At 33.4% G+C, this 27,539-nt stretch overlaps 1 protein-coding gene across 6 annotated transcripts in view; it reads left to right on the forward strand.

Moving 5' to 3' along the window:
* SLO2 (slowpoke 2) overlaps nt 1-27,539 on the forward strand; it is a 198,317-nt gene that overhangs the window by 10,132 nt on the left and 160,646 nt on the right. For 5 of the 6 annotated variants that reach the window (XM_076532053.1, XM_076532056.1, XM_076532055.1 and 2 more), the window contains exon 1: nt 18,464-18,683. The exons of the other annotated variant lie outside the window; for it this stretch is intronic. In XM_076532053.1, coding sequence (XP_076388168.1) covers nt 18,464-18,683 — 220 coding nt within the window. Of the gene's footprint in view, nt 1-18,463; nt 18,684-27,539 lie in introns of those variants that run through there. 6 annotated transcript variants of the gene reach the window in all.

The raw sequence follows: 27,539 nt of genomic DNA on the forward strand, positions 1-27,539 counted from the left end.
TGCTGTTTATTACGCACTTGCTTGCTTATGGACTTGAATATCGCATTGCACGTTCTTATAGTTACAACTTTTATATATTTTGTATGCTCATAAATTAACAGTATTTTATTTTTTAACTCACAGCATGAATGTTCAAGCTATACTAAAAGAATGAAATAAAGATTTTATAAATGTAATTCATATAAAGGAAATTTGTATAAATGTGTAAATATAAAAATGTATAAATGTGTTTGTCTAAATTGAATATAATAAATTTTGTGTAAAAGCATATGTATAAATATAATAAAGAATATCTAATTTTAATAATTTGACAGTGTTTACACCTAATTCTAGAATGTTCAGATGACCATAAATTAAGTAAATTCAGAATATTACGAAATTTTATAAATATGCAAAGGATGTTCTCGTTAAAATCTTCATAAAAATGTCCATTGCATTTATTTTTATTTCCCAGACTGCAAATGGGCAAGAACAAAAAATGATATACCAATCAGGAGAACACTCCTTGCATATTCATAAAGCTTCACACTCTAAAGTCTGATTCTCTACAACTTCTTTCGCGTCGATTGTCGATTTTGAATGAACCACTAAAATCTGTACTTGCCTTTTTCTTCTGGCCTATTCAGCGTACACCAGCGCGACGTTATTGTGATTAACGACCGCACTCATTACTCCGAATGTTGTTCAGCTTGCTTTTCTCCGTGTATATATGTATAAAAGATATTGACATGTTTGTACAGGTAGCGCAAAGAGACGACGCAACAGAATGGGAGAACAATAGGGGCGCTGTGCAGTAAATTCTCTTTTATCTAAACTTGTTCATACAGTACAATTTTGGATAATTAAATTATCGTTTTTTCTTGTTTTGTAGATTTTTGTTATCTTGTAGATTGTGAGATTGGGAAGTGTTGGAAGTGGTAATATGGAAATGTTGATTTGAGGAAAAGATTGTTGGATTTGATATTGTCGAAATTATTTATTTGCTAGTTTCCAAATTTAAAAAGTTGGATATTTTTAGGGGAATTGACTTTTGGAGGTGGGAGTTTTTGAATGTTTGGAAGTTTAGTTCTGAATTGATAGATTGACAAATTTATAAATTCACAAATTCATAAATTCATAAATCCACGAATCCACGAATCCACGAATCCACGAATCCACGAATCCACGAATCCACGAATCCATGAATCCACGAATCTACAAATCTACAAATCTACAAAACTACGAATCTACAAATCCATTAATCTACAAATTCACTAATCTACAAATCCACGAATCTATAAATCTATCAATCTCTAAATCCATGAATCTGCAAATTTACACATCTACAAATCCACGAATCTACAAATCTACGAATCTACAAATCCACGAATCTACAAATCCACCAATCTACAAATCCACCAATCTACAAATCCACGAATCTACAAATCCACCAATCTACGAATCGACAGTTCAATAAATCTACAAATCTATACATCCACTACTACACAACTCCACGACTCCACGAATCCATGAATTCCTAAATACTGAAATTCCTAAACTCCGAAATTCTAAAATTATAAAACCCTCAAATCCCTAATTCTCAAATCTCCAAATTCACACATTCTCCAATTCCTAAATTCCGAAATCTGAAAATTCCACAACCCTTCTATTCCTAAATTTTCAAATCCCCAAATCCACAAATCTTGAAATACCTAAATTCCGAAATTCCAAAATTCTCAAACTTTCAAATCCATAGATCTTTGAATTCACTTCCACAGTAACATCCAACAAATAAAATTCACTTTCAATCTTCTCAAAAGGAAGAGAGTATCCTTAATCAAAAGAAGAGACTCAGCAAGAGTCTCTCTATGCGGATAATAGGATATTCGAATAATGGGTGTTCGGATAAAAATGGATCTACCTTAATACATTAATTAACATGTATAATAAGAAACGCCTTAGACAATTTGTTAAGCGCCATGTTAGATCTATATCCAGCGAATAAGAGAATACCTAATCTAATTTGCAATTTAAGTAGAGTGAAAGGTTCTATACACACAAGTGAATGTGATGTAGCGAAAAATTGACTCATTTTCATTTGAAACTTGACCCAATATCTTCATAGTTTACTACGAGCATTCTACTGCAAATCGATATTTCTTTCATTTTTTTTTCTTCTTTTAACCCAGATGCCATTGTAGGTAAAGATAAAGTGGTGTAATACTTTGCAAGAAAATTGTTCGCCTCTCAGGTAATTTCGGTTTCAATTTATTTTGGATGCAATCGAAAAAGGTCGCCACGAATTTATGTTCTACATAAAAATGGCAATACAACTGCGACTGAAGTTGTCATTTTTTGAATGGAAAATCAATTTCGTTTAATTTGTTTGAAAAATAGGAATATTGATGCATTGCTGTTTTTAAGGAATTTATGTTCGACATAAAAATTACAGGCGATACAACTGCAAGGGAAGGTGTAATTTTTTCAATGAAAAATTAATTTTATTTAATTTGTTCAAAAAACAGAAATATTAATACATCTCATTTTTTTAAACAAGTATCTACTTTTTTATCTACTTTGTTACTTTTATTCTTTGATCAATTGACACTGATATTTTATATTATTTTCACAGAATTGTTATTTAATAATATTTGTAAAATTTAAAAATGAAATTTCATACTATGTCATTCATCTATAATGATATTTTAGTTTATATCATTATTTATGAACTTCTTTGTTTGTTTCAGGTAAGTGACGTGCGACAGCCCTGTCTTCATTAGAGTAAGTAATAGAACTTTAGTACTGTGAAGGGATATCATGTAAATGACACGAGGTGTTAAAAATGTGATCTTGATAGACGAGTGAAGTAGAAGAGTTGCAGTAATCATCCCCTCGGGCAAAGATCGATGAACCGAGGTTGTAGCAAAATGTGAATGGTCACGCTTACAAGTTCAAGGTTTTCCCTAAAGAACTGACCTGAAAGGCACAACCAGTTTAATTTATCAACTTCAGTGCTGAAGACATAGAAAACGAATGTAAAACTTAAAGTGTTTAGATTTTATCTAAAATGTAATTCAAGTATTGTATATTTGGTTATCGAATTTTACCCTCTTTTACTTTAATATTGTTCTTTACTATTATTTATTAGTATTACTAGTATTTTTTAATAGTCTTCTTTAATTTAATTTATTATAATTTGTCTTACAATTTGTTGGACAAGTTTCTATTGTAATTTTTGTTCAATTTTTGATGGGGTTTAATTAATCTTCAATTAGACACAAACTGTTTTTATATTTTATTACTTTTCTCTTTAATTTTTGTCTATATAGTGTTTATTGACTTATATTGTACATTATATTTTGTAATATTGCAAAGATAAATTGAAAATGTACAATGATAACTTTTAACGTAGCTCCATTTTTACAAGGGAAAAAGTTATGGCACATTTTTTGCTCATGCTGTAAAAAATTGTGGCTTGATGAATTAATGAAGTTATAATTCGAAGATGGCGTACTTCAAGTATTCTTCAGGTGGCTTAATAACTCTTCACCATCGATTTTCTTGAAAACTTTGATGCGAGCCCTCTTTCTACAACTACCAATACACTTTCTTTAAAGCAGAGTAAAATATTATTTGCACTGTCTTAAAATATGAAAATGAAATAAGGCGTAAATATTCAGTAATAAAAAAGTATTCTACGAAAATATGTTCGAAAACTTTTTGATGAAAATTTCATATTACACGAAGTTACTTTACAAGTTTTAACAACAGTAATTTAAACTCATCATTGTTTTAATAACTTTAATAATTTTAATTTAACATTTTGTAATAACTTTAATAATTTTATCTTAACATTTCATGATAACTTTAATAATTTTAACTTAACATTCCATGATAACTTTAATAATTTTAACTTAACATTTCATGATAACTTTAATAATTTTAATTTAATATTTTATAGTAACTTTAATTTTAATTTCAAATATTAGTAACCTTAATATTTTCAATCAATTATCCGTTTAATAATTAATAATTATTAACAATATATAATTTAAATAAATTTTTATCGAAACTTTTTATTTACGTCAAACACATCCCCGTAATTTGCAGAAAAATGAATTTTATTATAATTTGAAATTTTTATTCGTAATATCTACATTTCTCTTCAAGAGAAAAATTATTTAAAAAATTGTTTAACTAGAAAAAATTATTTAATTATTCAGAAGAAATTGTTATTACTCATAAATCTATATTCGAAGATTAATTGAATAATACTTTGTTGTAAGACGATTTTGCGTGTACATGCAAGCTTTTATACTAATCCCTGAGAAAAATGGACGTCCTAGGAAGCATGATTTGCTCAGTTGCGTGGAAGTTATGCCACTCGTTACTCGTCTCAGTTCATAAGCTTTTATATCCACGCTTTTTATCTCGTCCAGTCAGCAGTACCAATTTTTTTCGATTCAAACTGTTGAAACACGAAAGATTTCATTTATGACAGTTCCATGCCTTTTTCTTCGAACGTTTCGCTGCGATTTGATAGCCGTAAAACCTATTTTATCTCAGATTTTATACATCTGCTTGTACAATAATTTCGATACAGCTGACGTGAAAATATTCGTGCAATAAATCAGAGTTTAAACATTAATTTCGTCGGAGGTACTACGTTAATATGGCAGATGAAATTTCACACCCAGTTTTCTCATTTTTACTGTTTCTCCTATTATCACGCAATGATGCTAATTTAACGTTGAACGGTTATTAATATTAAACGAAGGGTATTAACAGATATTTACTGTGGTAAATAATTTGTGTGACATAAAACTGTTGACATTTATTAAAGATTAATAGCATCGTCTTTAATTTAATTTCAACTACGTCATTTAATGACAACAATTGTCTGTAATTTAACCTCTTTTGAAGATGTATTAACAGATTCCATTTCATCGTACAGTCAATAGATAAAGCTCGTTATTTCCAGACAATTGAAAACAGTTGAAGGGCGAGACACTCTAAAAAGTGAAACTTTCAGCACTGCTTCGGGGAGAGAAAATGATTCCATTAATGGATCGCATTTTATAGAAACTGCTTTGAGAGCTTGAAAGTGCAGCATGGAAGCACTTTTATAAGAATAGACTATTACTTGTGGGATAGATCGTTAATGTATTTGGAGATTTATTCATCGATACATCATAATTTGCAAGTTTATATTACAAGTTGTAGTAATATATACATTACCTTGGTGAAATATAAAATACTTTATGCATCACTTAGGTAAAATATAAAATGCTTTGTGCATCACTTAGGTAAAATATAAAATGCTTTATACATTATGTAGGTAAAATACAAAACACTGTATACATCATTTAGATAAAATATAAAATGCTTATGTATTATATGGGTGAAATAGGTGAAATACCATACGCTTTATACGTTATTTAGGTTAAACACAAGATACATGATTTTATACGTTGTCTTATATTATGCAAGATATTCTTTAACATAATTTATACTTTGCAACTGTATACATTAGCAAATACGTCTTATATATTAAAGATGAGCAAAACTTGTAATTGTGGATACCATAAATTTATAGTGATAGGAACACATACATAAATTTGGTCACATACATAAATATATGTACATACACATATGAAACATGCAAGTGTATATAACATATTCTAAAAGTATTAATATTTACATTCGAAGATTTGTATCTTTTATTAATTACTGAATTAATCAATTACTAAATTAATTACTAAATTAATAAAATTACTGTTGAAATTAACTTGACATATATTTTCTTGCAATTCTGTTAAATAATTTTGAAATATGATTAAAAAAAAAGCAGAGGAAAATACAGAAAGATATTCCAATAGCTGCATCTATTTTTGCATCCACAATTACCACTCGATTACTTGCATAACAGCTTCCGAACACATTAATACGGAAGCGGAATAATTATCCGCCCAGTTAAGTAAATTTCTTATTAAGTAAATTAGGTCACGATAATCCAGACCAAGTTGCGAATCGTACAAATCGTAAATTAACGAAAGACCTTTAATATAAAACAGATTTTCTATGATTTTCACTGAATATAACGTAGTAATAATACCAAAAACGGAATTTTAAAGTCCCGCCATTTATATGTGCACGACTAAGGTGAAAAGCTTGCGTAGCAAAAGTTAATATTGACATACGAAGCTCGGGTATGATATGTTACACCGTTAAACGCGGTGATATTTTGCAACTCAAATACTGTAATTCAAGTTCCATTTAATTAACATTATCTCCGCGATATACTGACTGCAATTTCGATGCAAAATTCATTACACTTCCTCGGCAAGTTTTATCGTTCTCAGGCAACGTATAAATAAAGTTTCCCTATTCCCGAAGAATTTGACCTAAAAAGGTTCAGCGATAAAAAGGAAAATCGATCGGAGTAGCCTAATTAGTGGCTCCCATTTTTCAATAGCGGATACCGAAAGAATGCGTTTCTTTCGCATTGTTTCATCCGCCATTGATTTCTACGAAACAATAGATATTGTCGCTCGTATTTTTCGCTTCGGTTGAACTTCTTCGAGCGCGCTACAGGATGCGAGGAATTTCTTCTGTGTCTTTCGAGGGCGGATGTTATTTATCAACGGTTGGAAGGAAAACACTTTCTACCGTTTCCTGTGTTCTTCTTCTTCGATCGATTTATCTCAGTTGGTAAGGTAGGTGCCTTGGAAGCTCTTAAAGCTTAGCTTTCTTCGAAACTCTGCTTTACCGATGACTCTTGAACGTTGACGACGAACTTCCGGCCGTTTGGCGCAAGCTGACGGTGGAGCGAAACGTTCTGTAAATAGAAAAGGAAAATAGTTCAGGCAATTTTCAAATTTTTTCGTCGGTTTTATTAGGGTTTTAATGGGGAAAGTTAATTGTATTTTGAATTTTATGAGTTGGAGTGGCGATATAGTGCGAGACTATACAATTTATGGGAATGTAATATTTGGGGATAGAGTGTGTTGCGATATTTAATGCGTGGTGATACAAAGCGTGGAAATACAATGTGTGGTGATATGACGTATGGTGATATAACGCGTAGCGATGCAATATGCTGCAATAGTTGATGCCTTGCGATACAACGCATGGTATTGCAACGCGTTGCGTTACAACGCGTGGTAATACAACGCATGGCGATATAACGCGTGATACAGCAACACATCGTGATACAACGCGTGGTATAGCAACGCATTGCGATGCAACGCGTGGTGATATAACGCGTGGTAGTGCCACGTATTGCGATACAACGCGTGGTAACTCCACCCATTGCAATACAACGCGTGGTAATTCCACCCATTGCAATATAACGCGTGGTAATTCCACCCATTGCAATATAACGCGTGGTGACACAACGCGTGGTAATTCCACCCATTGCAATATAACGCGTGGTGACACAGCGCGTGGTAATTTCACCCATTGCAGTATAACGCGTGGTGATACAGCGCGTGGTAATTCCACCCATTGTAGTATAACGCGTGGTGATACAGCGCGTGGTAATTCCACCTATTGCAATACAACGCGTGGTGACACAGCGCGTGGTAATTCCACCTATTGCAATATAACGCGTGGTGACACAGCGCGTGGTAATTTCACCCATTGCAGTATAACGCGTGGTGATACAGCGCGTGGTAATTCCACCCATTGCAATATAACGTGTGGTGATACAGCGCGTGGTAATTCCACCCATTGCAATACGATGCGTGGTGACACAGCGCGTGGTAATTCCACCTATTGCAGTATAACGCGTGGTGATATAGCGCGTGGTAATTCCACCCATTGCAATATAACGCGTGGTGATACAACGCGTGGTATTTCCACCCATTGCAATACAACGCGTGGTGATACAACGCGTGGTGATACAACGCGTGGTAATTCCACCCATTGCAATATAACGCGTGGTGATACAACGCGTGGTATTTCCACCCATTGCAATACAACGCGTGGTGATACAACGCGTGGTGATACAACGCGTGGTAATTCCACCCATTGCAATACAACGCATGATGACACAGTGCGTGGTAATATAACGCGTTGTAATGCATCGCATTGCGATACAACGCGTCGTGATATAACGCGTGGAAATACACCGCGCGGTAATACAGCACATAGCAATACATAACCCACAACAATATCACACATCATAATATTTAACACGTAATATCCTGCATACGGCAATATAATTCAAGGCAATATAATAGAACAATTGCATAATAAAATATGTGATTTTCTACATAAACAGCATAATAACACTTTATAACATCAATACAAGTTTATATCATCATAAAATGATTTAAAAGGAAAATCATCTTCAAATATTGAAACTGATTTATGTGTCCAGAGTGAAGTTTACACGTTCGATTTTAGAACAAATATTTTATCCAGTTCAAGAAAACGAACGAGAGTAATAAATAATAAAATCAATAACAAGGTCGCTCCGGATGCAATATATCAAGATACGGTTGTTAATGACACTTGACACCTCACGCGGGTATCGCGAAGATAGATCTCCATCCCTTATCTAGTTCCAAGTTCCTTATCCTCCCATTTCACCGAAAGAGGGGCTCTCGAGCAAGGTAGCTCTACTTATCTTCGAGAGGGATTATGAAAATCTTGAACGTTCACTTTGCTAAGATCCCGCGTAATAAAGATGGAGAATAGTGACATTGATTACCCTACAATTTCATTACCTTGAAAGCTGAAACGTGTACGCATAGCTTCAACAATTCTTGCGTTCTTTTCTAATTTCGAGTGAACGTAATTAACACTAGGATAGATAAGTTTGCAGATCTGCATGTTCATTTCAAATCTTATATTGGATAGATTCTAAATCTGAGAATCAAGAACAGTTTTTAATTTGAATCATAACTCTTTCAAACTGAAAATCACAGCAAATAAAGAGATTGATATAGCGATGAAAAAATGGGTCAGAAATGTCCATATATCAAAATCGTCCGAATATGAAATCACTATCTGTCGATTTCTTGTATCGTTAGTGACATCGCTATTCTTTCAGTTTTCCGATACTGTCCATATAAAATGAAATGTATTCCAAATTTAAGGAACTGAGTATTGACAAACATGTTTGACACACATGTTACATACAACAAAGTATTACTTAATATTATAAGTATATTATAAGTATCAAAGTAATAAAATTAATATAAAATATCTGATATGTTACATCTTGTTATAACAGAAATTTTTGTGTAATTTGTATGATAGACTTTTGTGTATTTGCGTTTTATGCTTATTTCATTTTTAATATGTTCCTTGCAGAACATCACGATATTTACTTAACAGATTCATGTTTCTAAGGAATGGAAACAAAAATAATCTTCTAAATGTCTGCTGCAGTACCGGATAACTATTCTTGGACCTTTTCTAAGTTGCCAAGCTATACCCGCCGGATATAACTAGGGAAATGAGAACCAAGATCGCCTTTCTTTGTTACCCTTTGCATACTCCTGCAAAACCTCCAAGGTATACAGATCTTTCCTAGGAAGTTTTATCTACTTTCTTGAATCGTTTTCTCGATTATTTTTACGCTGAATCTTGTTTAATCTCACAACTGTTTCGCACGAATAATACTAGGAAATAGAGCTGAAAATACAACATATATCTCGATGCTATCGTTGTTTTACACAGTTCAGATGTTATCGTTGAAAATTTTAACACTGTTATATCTGTAATCTCTATAAAAAAATGTTATTCGTGTAATATGCTCCTATTCATGAGACTTTTATCACCAGTTCTCGAGTATTAGTTATATCGTTACGGAAATAATATATTTGCAACGGAATAATTTTTTTACATAACGATTTTGTACTAAAATAATTTAATTCTATTTTAAAGTATGTTAATTTTTTTATAATCTTCGTAAAAAATTATTAACAATCTGTGTAACAAGCTTTGTCTAAAAATTATAATAAAATAACTTCTAATTTAATAAATTTTTTATTTATCGAATTTTTAAATAAATCAATGTAAGAAAATTCATATTGCAGAAATTTGTGTTGCAGATTTTTTCACGTTAATCATAAAATCTTTTTCATACAATACACTCTCGTTACATTGCCGACTGAGCAAATTAGACAATCATTCCACTGTTATACCAGAAATTCACAGAGCTTAGCAGAATTTTCTCTAATGCTAATTTCACGCATTCTTCCAGATCCGCCCACGTGGCAATATCAGAGGAATATACGTCATTAATGAATCCTTTCATAAAGCAGCACAATGTGCATATTTTATATCGTTTTGCATTTTGCAATATTGCATTCCGTTCTTTTCGAAGCGCTTTTGTTACATTTTTCATAACATTTCCGTATGGTTAAGGTTCGGTGTCGTTTATTGGCTAGTATACGGCTCCTTTGCATCTGGGAAACCTTATTATGCAGATACCATATTGAGAATAGAAATGCGTTCTCAGGAAGAATTTCTACGTTTAAGGTTTCGGGACTTCGATCGTATTATCATAAAGTTGAATTAATCAAAATCTGGGAACTTCCTCTTCATACGGAATTTACATATTCGGAAGGATAACTACAGTAATCTTCTGTAATAACTTGCTGTAGTAATTTGTTATTTGCGGAGGTAAAATAATTTTGGCTAGCAAATGTCTGCTATGTTACGGTGTAATCAAGAAACTTGAGAAATTCTGGCAGGTATAATCAATTAATAGCTAAGACCAAAACATGCTTCTGCGATGATTGTGGTCCTTCGACCAAGTTATTGCGTTCCATACCTCGTCAATTATAGTTGCGAAACGGGTTAGAAATTTCGTGAATAACTATAATTATCCGTGTTGAACACTTACTTTAAAACTGGAAATAAAGTGCAAAAATAAATATGTATTGAACTAACCTAACCTTATTAACAAAATATGATAGACATTTTTATAAAAGAACAACGAAAAATCTTTTTCAAACAAGAACCTAACTTAACCAACCATTTTGACTGTGGTAGTTTTATGTTAAAGTATAACCAGTTAACAAGAGAATGTTTTAATCAATTGATTACTTGAACGAACTTAACCTAATTTTTATATTTTTTATATCAACAAAATCTGACAAAAATTTTGATAAAAGACAACAAAATTTTGTGACATAAAATGTGACAAAGAAACCTAACCTAACTACCAGCCATTGTGATCAACCATTTGTAGTTCTGTATTAGAACATATTCAATCAAGAAGAGAATGTTTTAACTAACTGATTACTTGAATTAACCTAACCTAACCTTCATATTCTTCACGTCAACAAAATATGACAAAAATTTTGATAAAAGACAACAAAATTTTGTGATATAAAATGTGGTATAAAAACTTAACCTAACTACCAGCCATTTTGATCAACCATTTGTAGTTCTGTATTAAAATATATTCAATCAAGAAGAGAATGTTTTAACTAACTGATTACTTGAATTAGCCTAAACCTAACCTTCGTATTCTTCACGTCAACAAAATATGACAAAAATTTCGATAAAAGACAAAACTTTGTAATTTAAAATATGATATAAGAACCTAACCTAACCCGCCATTATAACCAGCTAATTCTACATTAAAGTATAACCAATTAACAAGAGAAGCTTTTAATTAATTTATAATACATTTAGATCACAGGGATAAAAAGATAATAACGACGTCGATGTACCAAAAGTTATCTCGTTCGAAAGGTTGATCTTCAATTTAAATTTCCCCTAGTGAACCTATAAGGGAATGAACATGTCTGATGATTACAGTTAGCCACATGAAATCCCTCGATAATCCTCGGTTTCAAAATCGATAACATCATATGTGAAAGTTTAGTTTCATTACCCAGGACGAGCCGAACTTTGGCTTGCTTCTCTCAAAACTTAATTCGTAAGGTAAATTCGCGAACTTTGCTTCTCAATTTCTCGATTAAATCTGTAGGCATATTTTCTGTGGCATTTAAATTAGGTTCGCGCCGTTTTACAAGGAATATCAGACCTTGTATTCGCCCTCGATTGAAATGTCGTTCATGTCAGTGACATTGCGGAGATCGATCATGCTAAGGCTTTTCTGAGCTATGAAGAGTAAAATGTAAAAATATTATTTTGTGCTTGTTAACACTTTAAGTTATGTTTGATATTATTTTCTAAATGATTGATAATTTATGCTATGATTTAAAAATAATTTCTACTAGTTTTTAATTTTGTAAATTTTCAACACTATGAATTTCTGTAATTAACAGCAATCAACAGAAACTTAAAATTTCTGTAACTCACTAATTAACTGTTAAAATATATAAAAGACATACAGCAAAAAATTGCAAGATCTGAAATGAAAAAGAACTAATAAAATTTGTTCAATTTCCCGCAAAAGTCAAAATTGGTTACTTTCATAAGTCGCAGCGGTTAAAGCATCAACTAGATTTGGAACCCAAGGGGAAACTTTTCAAGTCAATTTCAAAGTTCCACGAGGACGTATCTATAATAAAATAAAACATCGAAATGTAATACAAATCTCTAAAAAATATCTTTTTTACACTCATCGCACAAAAAGTCCTCAATCTCCATTTTGTTCGAAAACTAATTTCTATCTGCGTCTGCATAATTCATAGTTCTCTCTCGTTGAAGCTAAAAAGCAAAAACAAGTTCATGTTTAAATATAGTTGCAGTCCAGCAAAACAATGAGAACTTACTTAACAATGTATACACGAGGGAGGAAAATTTTATCTTGTTTGAAAAATAATCCCTCGTGTAGAACAGAAAACGCGGTTATTTTACCCTTGCATGTACAATGTTTAATGATCTCACGCGCTGGAAATGCGTGGTTACTGTAAATGAAGAGCAACAGGACAGATAATGGCGCTTCGAGATTTTACGGAAGAACCTAAATCCGTGTTAACTTCTTAATATTGTTAAGGGTTGAATGACGTTAGTTGGGTGTATTGTGGAGTAGAACTGTGAAACATCGATGCAAGGGTGCAAAATGGTATTTGCATTATTAGTTTAGAAGGTGGGTTTGGAAGTTGAGGTTATGAAATTTTCGGTTTTTCAAGGTTTTGAAGTTTTGTGAAATTTTTAAATTTTAAATGTTTTGTAATTTTATTTAATTTGCAAGTTTTTTAATTTGTTGTGTATTCAAATTTTAGTGCTTTTATAGTCCCAATTTTTTATGTCATATTTTCAAATTTTTATGGGTCCAAACTCTCGAATTTTCAAATTCTCAAGTTTCCAATTTCTCATATAACAATTTTCAAATTTCCAACTTCTCAAATTTCCAACTTCTCAAATTTCCAGCTTCTCAAATTTCCAGCTTCTCAAATTTCCAACTTCTCAAATTTCCAACTTTTCAAATTTCCAACCTCTCAAATTTCTAAATTCTCAAATTTCCGACTTCTCAAATTTCCAACTTTTCAAATTTCCAACTTCTCAAATTTCTAAATTCTCAAATTTCCAACTTCTCAAATTTCCAACTTCTCAAATTTCGAACTACTCAAATTTCCAACTTCTCATATCCCAAATTCTCAAATTTCCAACTTCTCAAATTTCCAAATTCTAAAATTTCCAGCTTCTCAAATTTCCAACTTCTCAAATTTCGAACTACTCAAATTTCCAACTTCTCAAATTTCGAACTACTCAAATTTCCAACTTCTCATATCCCAAATTCTCAAATTTCCAACTTCTCAAATTTCCAAATTCTCAAATTTCCAGCTTCTCAAATTTCCAACTTCTCAAATTTCCAGCTTCTCAAATTTCCAACTTTTCAAATTTCCAACTTCTCAAATTTCTAAATTCTCAAATTTCCGACTTCTCAAATTTCCAACTTCTCAAATTTCCAACTTTTCAAATTTCTAAATTCTCAAATTTCCAACTTTTCATATCCCAAATTCTCAAATTTCCAACTTTTCATTCCCCAATTTTCACATGTTCAAATTCTCATAAATACAACTTCTCAAATTACCAAATTCTCACATTCCAAAATTTTTCAAGTTTCACACCTAACCTAACCTCAAATTTATCAAATTCCTAAATTTCCTTAAAATCCCCAAATTTGTCAAATATCTAAAAATTGCATTTCTAAATCTACAAAATGTTCCTAAGTATTTCTGAATATATTACAAATATTTGATTAAATTATAAATTCCAAGATACAAGTCCCACTCGTCTGCCAATTGTCCAGACATCCTCCACATACATCGCCGACTCTGAACATACATAACACGATCCATTGAAAGAACAAACTACGTTCAATATATCCCGTTAAATCGCCCAGATATCACAAACCAGACATAACCATAAAAATAACCTATCTTCACCCACGATCCTCCCACATCACAAACGATCAATCACAATGAAAAGTTTCGAAAATAAAGATCATCTTACGTGATTCCTTTCAACCATTTTCCCAGCCTCAATTGACGTTTTCAAAGAGCGAATTCCAGATCGTGTTATCCGAGTACTAAAACGGACTTCACCGAACAATGCAAGAATGCACGTAAAAAAGTTCATCGAAATGGAAGTTCGGAGATTGACAAAGCCCGACACATATCCGCATGTATCTAGGATACTCGAAAGAAAGGTAAAACTAGGTCGTAGACCAGACTCGACTAGGACACATTTTATCTGTGGAAATATGTGGCTTCGACCGACAAATCGTGCGGCTTTATGGCGGTTATGACCCCGTTTGTAATACACTGTTTTTGACAAATTATTCTGCTGTCCGGAAAGATGACTCTTCGCGTACGGGAGTTAATTGGGGGAATAGTTCGGTAAGAACGTTTATGGGATAATTTATCTTGCTTCTAGGAATCTTATCTTGTACGTTGGGAAATCTACTCTTTATGTCTGAACGGAAGGAGAGTTATGATGTATTATGTACGTGAAATAATTTAGTGGAAAATACTTTCGGTGTGTGTTTGCAGAAATGTGGGAGGATGTGCATGTGTGTTCATGACGTGTTTCAAAATTAATAGATAACCTATATATTTAGATTTCTGTACAGTTCGTACTTTTGTGTACCTCATTTTAGATAGTTGTAGATTTTTATACTGGGGGTTTGTATTCTCAAATATTAACATTTTTAGAATTCTATTTATAGATATATTACTTGGTTATATTGCTTCATAACTTGATATTAACAGATATCTATGTTATCAAATTTTAATATTTTCAAATTTTTGTATTTCCAAATTCCTACATCCCCAAATCCTTATATTCCTAATTTTCTACATCCACAAATTTCTACATTTCCAAATTTTCTATATCCACAAATTTCTACATTTCCAAATTTTTACATCTTCAAATTCTTACATCCCCAAATCTCTATATTCCCAAATTTCTATGTCCCCAAATTTCTACGTCCCCAAATTCCTACATCCCCCAATTTTTTTCTCCCGTATTCCCTATTTCCCCAGATTCTTATATCCTGAGATCCCTCTATTCCCAAATTCCCATATATCCCTAAATTGCAATATCCCAAAATTCCTATGTATCCAGATACCTTCATCCCCAAATTCCTATATCCCTAGATATCCATATCTCTAAATTTCTAAATCCCCAAATTACTATATCCCTTAATTCCCACATCCCAAAATTTCTGCATCCCAAAATTCCCATCTCTCCAAATCTCACTCCATCCAAAAACATTTCACCACAATTTCCCGCCAAAAATATTCGAAATAACTATTATTAAGAATTACCTATTCTAAATATCACAGCAGCATGCATAAAGTAGAACAGAAAAAGGTTACCCGTAAATGTTACTATTGTACAGACTTGCTTCAGATTTAACCGAGTTAACAGCCGAAGTTACTACACATGCATTTCCGGCGGGAACTCGAGAAGCTGTGACTGAAAATCTGTAAACGAGGAATATAAAGAAAGTGGCAATTTCGAATAGCAATAACCTGGTTCCATAAATATACGTTACACTTCTTCTTTCTTCTAAAAAAGAGTACGAATGAAAAAGCTGGAACACCGAGACCTGCATCGCATTTACAATTCTAATTTCACTTATGTAATACTATGTAGATTTTTCACGCGGACTATGGAAGGTTTCCAGTTCGGTTGCAAAGGGAATGGTAATTAAAATTTGAGAGGTTGATTATTCATGAATTTGTGGAAATGTTAAAAAATTTATGTGTTTTAGAGGTTAGTTTTATTCTGCAGTTAATGACGTGGAAATGGTTGAGTAGGAAGGAAGATGTTAGGTTAGTCTCGTTATATTGCCGTGGATGGACAATGAATGTAGAAGAAATTAGATTGTATACCATATAAGTGAAATTTATAAATTCCAAATTAAAAAATTTTTAAATTTCTCAGTTTGCAAATTTATAAAATCTTAAATTACAAAATTTAAAAGCTTGTAAATTTAAAAATTTTTAAATGTAAAACTGCAGTTTCCGAATTTTTGAGTTTGTATATTAAATATGTTGAAAGATTATATATTTCGAAACGTAGTATTTTTAAAAAATAACTGACTGTCTAAAGAAATGTTTGTGATGCGATTTTACGCTCCTGCCAGATTTAATTATTTCGACGTCGCTGCATATATCGCCCTTGGCTCGTTTTCGACGGAGTAACGGCACTCCACCGGATTTTGGAGCATATCTGCCCTTTTGTCTGGATATCCTATACCACGACTACTTAATGAACCTGCGACCCAGGGGATGAAAATTGATTGTGAACCAGAGATTGTAATTTTATTACATTGTTCCTCGTATGGAGATTAATTCCGTGATTTAAAATAAACACTAGATAATAGTTTTACAGTTCCCAGATTTCTCGATGAAAACACTTGTTCCAATGTTTCCATCTTCGAAATAGACAAACTAAATAAAACTAAATTGTCAAATTAAAAATTTTGTAATCCTTCAATTTAGAAACTTAAGAATTTATAAATTCTAAAATGTTTATACTTTCTTTAAACCTAAATTTTGATTCACAAAATGGACTAAAAATTTAAAAAGCGACAATAGAAAGTCTTCGAACAAAAAGACACAAGAGAGTCTTTCCTTCGTTACGAAGAAAAAATTAAAAGCTGCAAACACGAAGTTGTCGAAGTATAACAAAGATGAGACGTAGCTAACGATCATATCGTGTAACTCGGAATCGATGGGATAAAATCACGTGTGATCGGATACCTAACGCGGTTTCATCTTTAATATATGCAGCAAGGACGTGAGTCGGTAACGACGACATTCGCAACTTCTCGTGAGCAAATTTAAAAAATTCTAACCGTGGAATGATGTAAATCGGCAAAAAGCTCATGCATAGATAATGCAATAATAAAAGTTACGAACATGAAGGTGAGCAGCTGGCGAAATAAATTCGAATGGGGAGCTAGTGAGCTGCGAACGATTTTGCAAAGGTCAAATGATATATGTGTAGCCGGTAAATTCCAGCTAAAGGATATGAACGGGTTGACACAAGTGGAATAATGAAGACACCGTGTGTCTCAGGTGGCATGCGTGGCAACATCAAATACCGGGAAAGGGGTACGAGGGGTTGAAAAATTGATAAGGAAATTCTAAAGAAAAGTAGCTGCCTCTATTATAGTACGAGACTGCATCAAAGCATCCTTAGAGGTAATGAGAGACGATAACAATAAGGAAATGAGTTAGTGAATTTATTCCTTTGACCTTTATATGACACAGTTTCTTTTGAGGAAGCTGACTTATTGGGCTGTGTAGTTTCAACCTTTAACTCATGCTTTAATTTTGAATTTGTGCATCTTTGATTAATCACATAAAGAGTTGTCTGGACATTCGGAGATGTACACATTTGGAGACTTAGGTATTTGTGATCGATTACGAATAAAGGTTTTGACATACAGTAATATATTTGGGGAGAATTTGGAGACTTACAAATAGTCTACTGATCTACAAGTAATAAAATAAAATTGACAAAACTAGAGATTTACAAACTTGCCAATGTACGATATTCAAAGACTTCAAAATCAGAAGACCTAAAAATCTGCAGACTCACAAACTTGATAATTTAATTTGTAAACATGAAAAGTGAAGTTGACAAATCTTTACACGTATTCAAAAGAAGCATTGCACCCAAGTGTAAACTTCGTTATTGATAAATTAGAACCTGTTGATGAGTCGAAGATCCAGAAGGGTTATCATAAGCGGGTTGCAAGGTACGCGGTAAAAACGGCCGAGAAACGTGTTCGATGTGAAGTAAGAATAACAGATCGTGGACGGTGATTGTTTTGGGGCGTCTGCGCCTGGTGGTGCGAGAGAGGACCACCGAGCGACCAACAGGAGGCGTCGAAGCCCTCGGGATGCCAGTCGACTCCGAGCCGTCGCGCGGTTGAGATGCGAGCCGCCATCGTGCTCCAAACGCCGCCATATCACCGGAACCTCGTGCACTTCCTGTCTCTTCTGGATCGTCCCTCGTTCTCCTCCAGTACCATCCCCTTCGAACGGAACCCGGCCCATACGTAGATCACATCGCGCGCGTATCGATGCTCGTCCTCGTCTCCTCGGTGAAAATCGTCGATCTCGGTGAATCGTTTGGCTCTCGAGGAGTTTCTGGAGAGTCTCCTCGGTGTTTTGTGACAACCTTGTTTCACCCGGAAGAGTATCGTTCGAAGAGGATCAGACTGATGGCTCTCAACTCTGCTGGTCAGGTGTACTCCATGCTCAGGGGAGGATTCTTTAGACTCGGTTGGCATTGGCTACAAGGTATCACGAGAAACTAAAAAGTTAGGACCGAAATTAAACCACGACCCACCTGTTTGTCCAAGTAGTCAGCTTGTTAGCGGTGTTGACTTAGGATCGAAAAGAAGGGTCGGAAAGAAATTTCGGACTAGAATCGCTGGCCCCGAACGTGACACGGATGTTGACGACGATCTTTATTAGCGACGTGTCGCGTTGATTCGCCGCCAACAAGAAAGTTTTGACAGACAACCGAGAAAGAAGGCGAACGCTGGTAATCAGCGTTTCGAGTTTGTTATAAGGCGAAAGCAGCGCCATCTATCCCGCGCTATATACTTCTTATGTACAGCACCGTGTATGTGTTTTTTTCGGGACATTCCTTGAACGATCGGTCCGTGATATTTCGAGCTGAACCGTGCCAGGATTGAGATGCTGAGGCAAGAACGATTGTCAAGGTCAGAACGTGTAGGACGAAGGCTCGACTATACATTCGTCATAATTATCGTCTTGTAATTGATATTGACACGGACAGTCCTTTGAGAGATGAAATTGACCGATCCCCCTAACACGCCTATTCATCAGTGAATTACTTGAAGACGCGTGCATATATGTGCATTTGTATGTCTGTACATGTCGACTGTGTGTATAGGAGTATAGTTTTCTATTTGTCCACGTTTAGCTGGTAACGATAGTCGTTAATTGTAATCAATTAAAACAGGGAGGGTGAGTCTGTCACCCCTTCAAGATTCTTATGGTAGCAAAGCTTTAATTGAAGGTAGCAGCCCCGTCACACGGGGTCTTAGATTGATTGAAATCAATTAGCCTGACGCGTATATAGCGATCGATTTCGTGCCAATAAACCGACAACGCCAGTTTTGTCTTGTAACGGCAATCTGACTGGTAATGAAGGAACGTCATTGGCCGGTGCTGGTGTCGATTACGAATGCATCTGCCCAAGACGGAACCAGTTTACGGGAGACCTAATACGGTAATTAATTCAGTTTGTTTCTGCGATGTAAACAGTACATTTCCTTTTGTCCCTTTATTTACCGTGTGTATTTTCGTACTTTTTTTTACATTGCTTCGACAATATTACAGATAGCTGTTCAATCTTATCGACAGGTTGATTAATGTTACGCGTTGGCGGCCATGGTAAAAATAGTTCTGTGCATCGCAGGCTTTAACTTGAAAATTTTTGAGTATTCAAATTTTCATATTTTTAATTTTTTTCATTTTCAAGTTTTAACTTTTGAATTAAAAAATTACGATCTTACTTTTTAATTTGAATTTAAAAAATTGTATTCATTTCTTGTTACTATTACAGTATTAATTAAAATAATTTTTCTAAAATTTGTTGAGGACGCTTCTTTGAATATTAAAATGCAAGGCAGCCAACGTGTAATTATCTTTCAAATTTCACGTACTTGAATTTTTGTATCGCGCTTTATAAATACGATGGAATTTTATTTAAAAAAGAAATGGCGTGGGAAGTACACTCCATAACGCTGTTTTCGCGCTCACAAGCCGGAATTAATGAAGATGGCGCGACAAATTTTCACAGAATCTCGGTTCAGTCCTCGGTTAACATTCCATTCGACGATATTCGCATGCGTAAATGAATCTCGTTTCGTTTTTTTTGTACTCAGAAGGTACATTGATATAACACTAAATTAGACTCTTGAAATAATATAGCCGTTTCTCTAGCAAGGGTTAACTTAAAAAATAAAGACAAGATTATCTTTGAGTTCCATATTTTCAGGTTGACATTTGTATTTTAATTTCTTGTCGGTTATTTCTGATAAACAAAGTTTTCTATAAACAAAGTTCCTGCTTATTTTTGAAAAGTTATTGTATTGTAAACATTTAATAGAATTTCATAAAGTTTAGACGATAAGGTTGAATGTTAATTTTGAACGAGAACAAAAATTAAATAGCAACAAGGTTTTGTGAAAGTTCATGTTAATGAATAGATAGTAATAAAAGGGGTGTAATATGGGAAATTTATAATTTAGTAAAAGTTGTAGGTTAATGTAGGTTAGATTTAGTTACAGTTTTAATAGTCTGCGTTAATAATTACTAGCAAGTGACATATAATATGTTAAATTTATATATCAGTAAAAATTGTAGGTTATGTTAAATTAGAAGTCATTGCTGTTCCAATAAGTTTATCTTAACATCTAACAAAAAATGCGCAGTATGACAAAGTAATATTTCAGTAAAATTTATAGGTTAAGTTAAGTTAGGTTAGGTACTTGTCCTACTAAAATCTTGCTAAACACGTTTTTTAACAAACGAAGTGCAATATAATAAAGTAGTAAAAATTGCGAGAAGAAATCTCCCATAAAAATTAAAAGTTTCTTGTAATAAATATGAATTTATAAATCGCAGTTTATCGTAAACGGTTTTTAACAAAGTTTGTTTAATAATTTCGTTGCCGCTTCACCCGTTCGGCCCATAATCGCTATAAAAGAAGATAGACATCCGATAGATTTTTCGAAGCAATCAGCCCAGTAAACTGCATTACCAATTTCATTTCCTTCGGATTGCTCGGGGAAATCGACCATGGTCCCATAAGCAATTCAGCGACTCGCGATTCGCATGCATTCGCGAAACGAAGCACGTAGTAACGCATCAGGTTTACACACAGTTCATAATTGAGGTGAAGGCAATGTCTCGAATTATTTGACAATTAATGTTAATTCGATAATGAGTTCATTCGTTGGGAGTCATTGAGCAGTCTTTTTGCACAAATTTGAGCTAAATGTGGTTTTGTACAAATTTTATTTGAATTAATTTTAATAACTATTTTACTGGAATTATTTTTAATGGACTGCGGATGATTTTTCATATTACATATTCTATGTCAAGAATGAATATATTATATTTTATTTATGTACTCTTCCTGCAGCGTCAGATTTATTGAGTTGCAGTATGGATGATTGTGTATTATATGTCGAAGTACATGAATCATACCAATACTTTAACATACAAATATACGTTCACTCTTTTTCTCTTATTGAATTTCTAAATTTTGACATATTAAAGTTTTTTTCAAACGTCGCACAAGTAATTAAGAAAAATAATTAAATTGCTTAAATTCCATAAAGAAGCATCTAATTACTTAGCATATTTTTTGCGCATGTAGCTGCATAAATGTCCGCAGTCTAATTATAAATAACATTTTACTTTCATATTTCAACATTAATCCATCTTTACTTTGACATAATCAGATATTTACAACAAATTCTTGTAAACTCAAAAGTGTACCATGACGCAGCGATTTTAAAAAAATACGTCATCTTAATTATTCGCCGTGATTTATTGTTCGTTTCTGTCGGAATATTTAGGTCGTTCGAACCTAATCGTGTGAAATGTTTACCGAGGAGAATCGAGAGGTTGAAAGATTTTTGTTTCATGCACGAGTAATGTTTCCGAATTCGTAGCTCCATTCTATTTTCCGCGATTTAACGTTCCCGTTGTCGAAGCGATGAACTATATTACCAGTTAGTATCGTGCAGGATTCAATTTATCGAAGTGATTTTTCCCCGGGCGTTTCTGATTTTTCTTCAATTGATCGTGGTCATCGTTGTTCTTTTTTCGCGGATTTTCGTGAAAGATTAGTACGCCGTGCACTTATATTTCACGGTTGCAAACTTTGAAACCACGGAAATTCTGTGAAAATTACCTCGGAAACAAGTTTTCTTTGATTTATCGTTTTACATCGTGGATTTCTTGTTTTTAGTATGCGTGTGGGTGACAATGAATTCAACAGGTGGAACGAAGTATCAAAGTTATGGTAAACGACGCAAAGATTATTTAACTAAGTTGTTATATCTTTCGCTTAGTTAAACGCTATGTGCCCGAAAATCCGATTGAATATTCATACATTCGCATTTTCGCTTTTAAACTCGCGTTGTGACAACTTTTGATGATGAGTTTACTGTGACAATCAATTTTACATTCAAGAACTTGAATTTCTAATACTTTTATTACAAAATATGTGAGTTGAATTTTTATATGTGAAAGCTTGGGACTTTGAATAATTGAATATTTGAACACTTGAATATTTGAATACTTGAATACTTGAATATTGATGCACTTGAATACTTCAACACTTGTGCATTTTAATACTTGAACACATAAAGACATGAACACTTGAACACCTTGAAGGCACAAAGACTTGAACACATGAACATCTTGAAGATTCAAAGACTTGAACATATGAATTAGTCACTTGAACACTTGAACATCTTGAAGGCACAAAGACTGGAACACATGAATACTTGGTCACTTCAATACTTGAATACTTGAATACTTGAGTGCTGGAATACTTGAATACTTGAATACTTGAGTGCTGGAATACTTGAATACTTGAAACTTGAGTTGTTGAATACTTGAGTTGTTGAATAATTGAGTGCTTGAATACTTGAGTGCTTGAATAATTCAGTGCTTGAATACTTGAGTGCTTCAATATTTGAGTGTTTCAATACTCGAGTGCTTGAATACTCGAGTGCTGGAATATTCGAGTGCTTGAATACTCGAGTGCTTGAATACTCGAGTGCTTGAATATTTGAGTGTTTGAATACTCGAGTGCTTGAATACTTGAGTGCTTGAATACTTGAGTGCTTGAATATTTGAGTGCTTGAATACTTCAGTGCTTGAATACTTCAGTGTTTGAATAATTCAGTCTTTGAATATTTCAGTGCTTGAATATTTGAGTGCTTGAATACTTCAGTGCTTAAATAATTCAGTCTTTGAATATCTGAGTGCTCGAATATTTGAGTGCTTAAATATTTGAGTGTTTGAATATTTGAGTGCTTGAATACTTGAGTGCTTGAATACTTGAATGCTTGAGTACTTCAGTGCTTGAATACTTCAGTGCTTGAATACTTCAAGTGCTTGAATACTTCAAGTGCTTGAATACTTCAATGCTTGAATACTTCAGTGCTCGAATATTTCAGTGTTCGAAGACTTCAGTGCTTGAATACTTGAATACTTGAATACTAAAAACTTGAGAACTTGTAACTTTGGCAACTTACATATTTCTAAATTGTCCAATTTCATAATAGCTGAATTTGTCCTTCAAGAAACATCCAAATTTCTAATCGTCGAAACTTGAAAGTTAGTAAATCGAAAAATTGAAAACCTTTATCCTATTTCACTAATAATATTAATATTTTAATTGTTCCCATACATCTTTTCCTCAAAAAGAAGTCAAACACGTTCTTCCGCGTATATTATACACATACCCTCTCATATACACTTTCCTCCGAGTCTGTATTTTTTCCGGAACGCCGGTCTAGACTCCTAATGAGAAGTTCTCCAGCAAGAATTTATCCAGCAAGAAAATATCAAGTTTCTTGCCGCGAAAAGGTCAGACCAGCAAACGTATAATTCACTTTTAGCCTGAAGTGGGTATAACGCGTAAAAGACGTGCTTTTCCCTCAAGTGGTTAAAAGAAATAGATACATGCAGAAGCCAAATGCAGTGTCTTTAAATGGTCACGAGAAGAAGGGGGATAGGATTACGAAGCAATTTTTGTACGGAGAGTGTATCTGTTTATGTCGAAGCATTCACCGTGGAATGTAAAAAATAAATACTATGTCTTTAAAAAGAAGCCAAGAGTGGTAGGGGCAGAATCGTAACGCGAATCTCGTTTGCAAAATTCTGACACCATCTCCCAGTCACTCCCACGATCTTCTTGTTCCAGTTCTCTAGAGCGTGAAGTGCCTTCTCGAGTAAAAAACGACGCTTTTTTGCGGCAACAAAGCGTATTGAAATCGACGATTCGTTTCTACGATGGCTCTCCAATGGTGTGACAGAATTAAATGGATATAAAGGGATTCCTTTGCGATACCGCCATATTTCTCGCGATCAAGCTTGCAAACAGTAAATGTGTAGATTCGACAGGGAGGAAGATTCAATCAATAAAGTTGTCCATTTCGAAAGTTTTGAAACAGAATTTTAACGAGTAGATTTGTAACTATTTGTAATTCATATTTCAACTGCATTTATTTTGTTACGCCAGCTCTACTATTTTTGAAAACTTCTTTCACGATATTCTCTACTAGTATAAATCATTTTTTTTAAATTATTTGAATGTATTTCAACAATTATTCTGGTTCATCTGAACATCTGTCTTTTAAAGTAAATTATTAAACTAAACAAATTTTGTTATCATTCATTAAATTAATTTTATCTGAGATATGTCGTACATCTTATACCTATTGGATAACCTATTCTACACAGATACAGTGCATTTACATATAGTGCAGTTATACAATGCAGTTATACAGTGCATCTGCAGTCATATATGTAGTGCATACAATATGTGTCTATAGATATTAAAATATTTAAAGGCGTATAAAAAGATTAAATTAAAAATTCCGAGTAGACAGTTATGAATGAAACTCTGTATCATTGAAATGTGAAATTGAAACGTGAAATCTGAAACTGACGGGGATTGAAGTTGAATTGAAATTATATTCGACTGAAACGTAGCGTGGTTATAAATGTTCTACTTTAAATATCAACGAGGACTCAAGTTTAAGCGTACATGACAGAGCTTGTTCGTGTTCTGTTCGTATCATCAAACTTTCAATTCCCTGTCTCTGGAGCAGATTTGTTTCATGACTGTTTCAAGTTCTTTCAGCGATATTAAACTTCACTTTGACTAGTTGATATTATCTGTTTGTGCGGAGCAGTTCGTTATATGGTTTTTGAATGCAGGTGAAAGCAGCCATATACGTGGAGATTGAGTGACGTTGTTCGTAGATTTTAAGGTTAGGTTCAGTCGAAGATTTCTAGGTTTTCAAATTTGAAAATTTTCTGAGTTTCTAATTTTTCGAATTTTTAATTTTCCGAATTCCTAATTTCTCGAATTACTAATTTTCCGAATTTCTAACTTGTCGAAATTCTAATTTTCCGAATTTTTAATTTGTCGAATTTCTAATTTTCCGTATTCCAAATTTTCCGAATTACTCATTTTTCGAATTCCTAATTTTCCGAATTCCAAATTTTCCGAATTACTAATTTTTCGAATTTCTAATTTTCCGAATTCCTAATTTCCCGAATTACTAATTTTTCGAATTCCTAATTTTCCGAGTACGTAATTTCCCGAATTACTAATTTTCCGAATTCCGAATTTCCCGAATCCCTAATTTTCCAAATTCCAAATCTCCCAAATTCTAATGTCCCAATTCCTAAATTTTTGAATTCTTAATTTGTGAAATTTCTAATTTTCCAAATTTCTAAATTTTCTAATTCCTAAATTTCCAAATCCTTAAATATCCGAATTCATAAATTTCTGAAATCTTGCACTCCAAAATCCTTGAATTTATAAATTCAAAAATTTGAAAATTTATGAAGTCCTAATGTACAATCTTGAAATTAAAAAAATTCATGAATTCCTAATTTTTATATTTACAACCTACCCTAACAGTGCCATATAGTGAGACTATGTCATGAGACTACATCTAATACACCCTTAATCACATTACATCCTCAAAACCTTCCAAATATATATTCTTAAAATCCGAAAAGTTTCTAAAATTCTAAAAACAAAACTTTTCAACGAATCACATCCCTAAAAATAAAATTGACGAGTATTAGCGACGTTAAGCTTTTTCCACGTCGATTCGATATATCGTCATAAAGGTAAATGTTCGAGGAACAATCTTCCTCGCTGCACACACGCAGAATTCCGGTGAAGATTCAATTTTCACCGGAAGACCGATCAATCACTCGATTTATCAGTGTCAAATTCTCTGGAACCATGGGACCGATGAAAATTGAGAACACGCGACCTTTGGTTTCTTCTTTCCGGTTAAAAACGGGTCTCGTGTTGCTCAGATTCGATTAAACAGACAGGCCAACAGCTGACAAATTGAAACGTACCGTTGGGGAATTAATTAACAACTGACAGAGTCTGTTTTGAAAGTCTCCCGTGGAAAATAATTAGCATAATTAAGGATTGACGGAGTTTCTGACTGCAGTTTACGATACTGCTACAATTATACACTGTTTATGTAATTATGAAATTAGGTGAATATTTAATCTTCTGTTGCTGAGATGACATCTTAGAAACTTGGTCAAGTTTATTCAGTTTGTTATTTGTTCTTTATGTAATTAATAGCTGTATTTGTATTTATAATTCTTTCTTTTAATATACTATCTAAATATAGGTCAAACTTTATCAAACAAACCACCATTCTATAAAAAAGAATTTGAAATAAAAACACAGCTGTTAATTACATAAAGAACAAATAATAAACTGAATAAACTTGACCAAACTGAGATGTCATCTCAGTATAATATTTTATACTATCTAAATATTTTATTATCTCAAAAGAATTTTGAAGGAAACAAAATTGTTCAACGAGAACGATCCAAATGTATTCATCAACATGATTAACACATCCCTATTTAATACCAATTATTTAAAATATGTAGGAGGTACTCATAAATGATAAGATGCTAACGAATCATTTCCATAAACATCAAGAGAATTTCAGTCGTACAGCATAATCATTGCAGCAACGTTGAACATCAGCTACGTGCTGGCGCGTGTCAAGATGGTTGCCTAATGTGCAAACGAAAAACGAATCCTCTCGTTAGTATTCCGTTCACGAATCACTTAACAGCGCGTAATTATTTCGCTGGCCTACTTAATGCCTCATTAGGACTGCCCTTCCGTTTTCTACGCGAACGAAATTCGTTTCTTACGGGCGATCATCAGGTGTGGCTGATTCGAAAGCGGGCGGTCTCACGGATTCGTTTCATAGTACGCTCACGTTATTCAGAAAGCTTCATATGGACTTTCAAGAGTGTCGATGGGGTTCGAGTTTCAATATTTTGGGAATTTTATATTCGTACGTTTTAGGA

This window comes from Megachile rotundata, chromosome 5, assembly GCF_050947335.1.
Source record: "Megachile rotundata isolate GNS110a chromosome 5, iyMegRotu1, whole genome shotgun sequence".
Taxonomy (NCBI): Eukaryota; Metazoa; Arthropoda; class Insecta; order Hymenoptera; family Megachilidae; genus Megachile; species Megachile rotundata.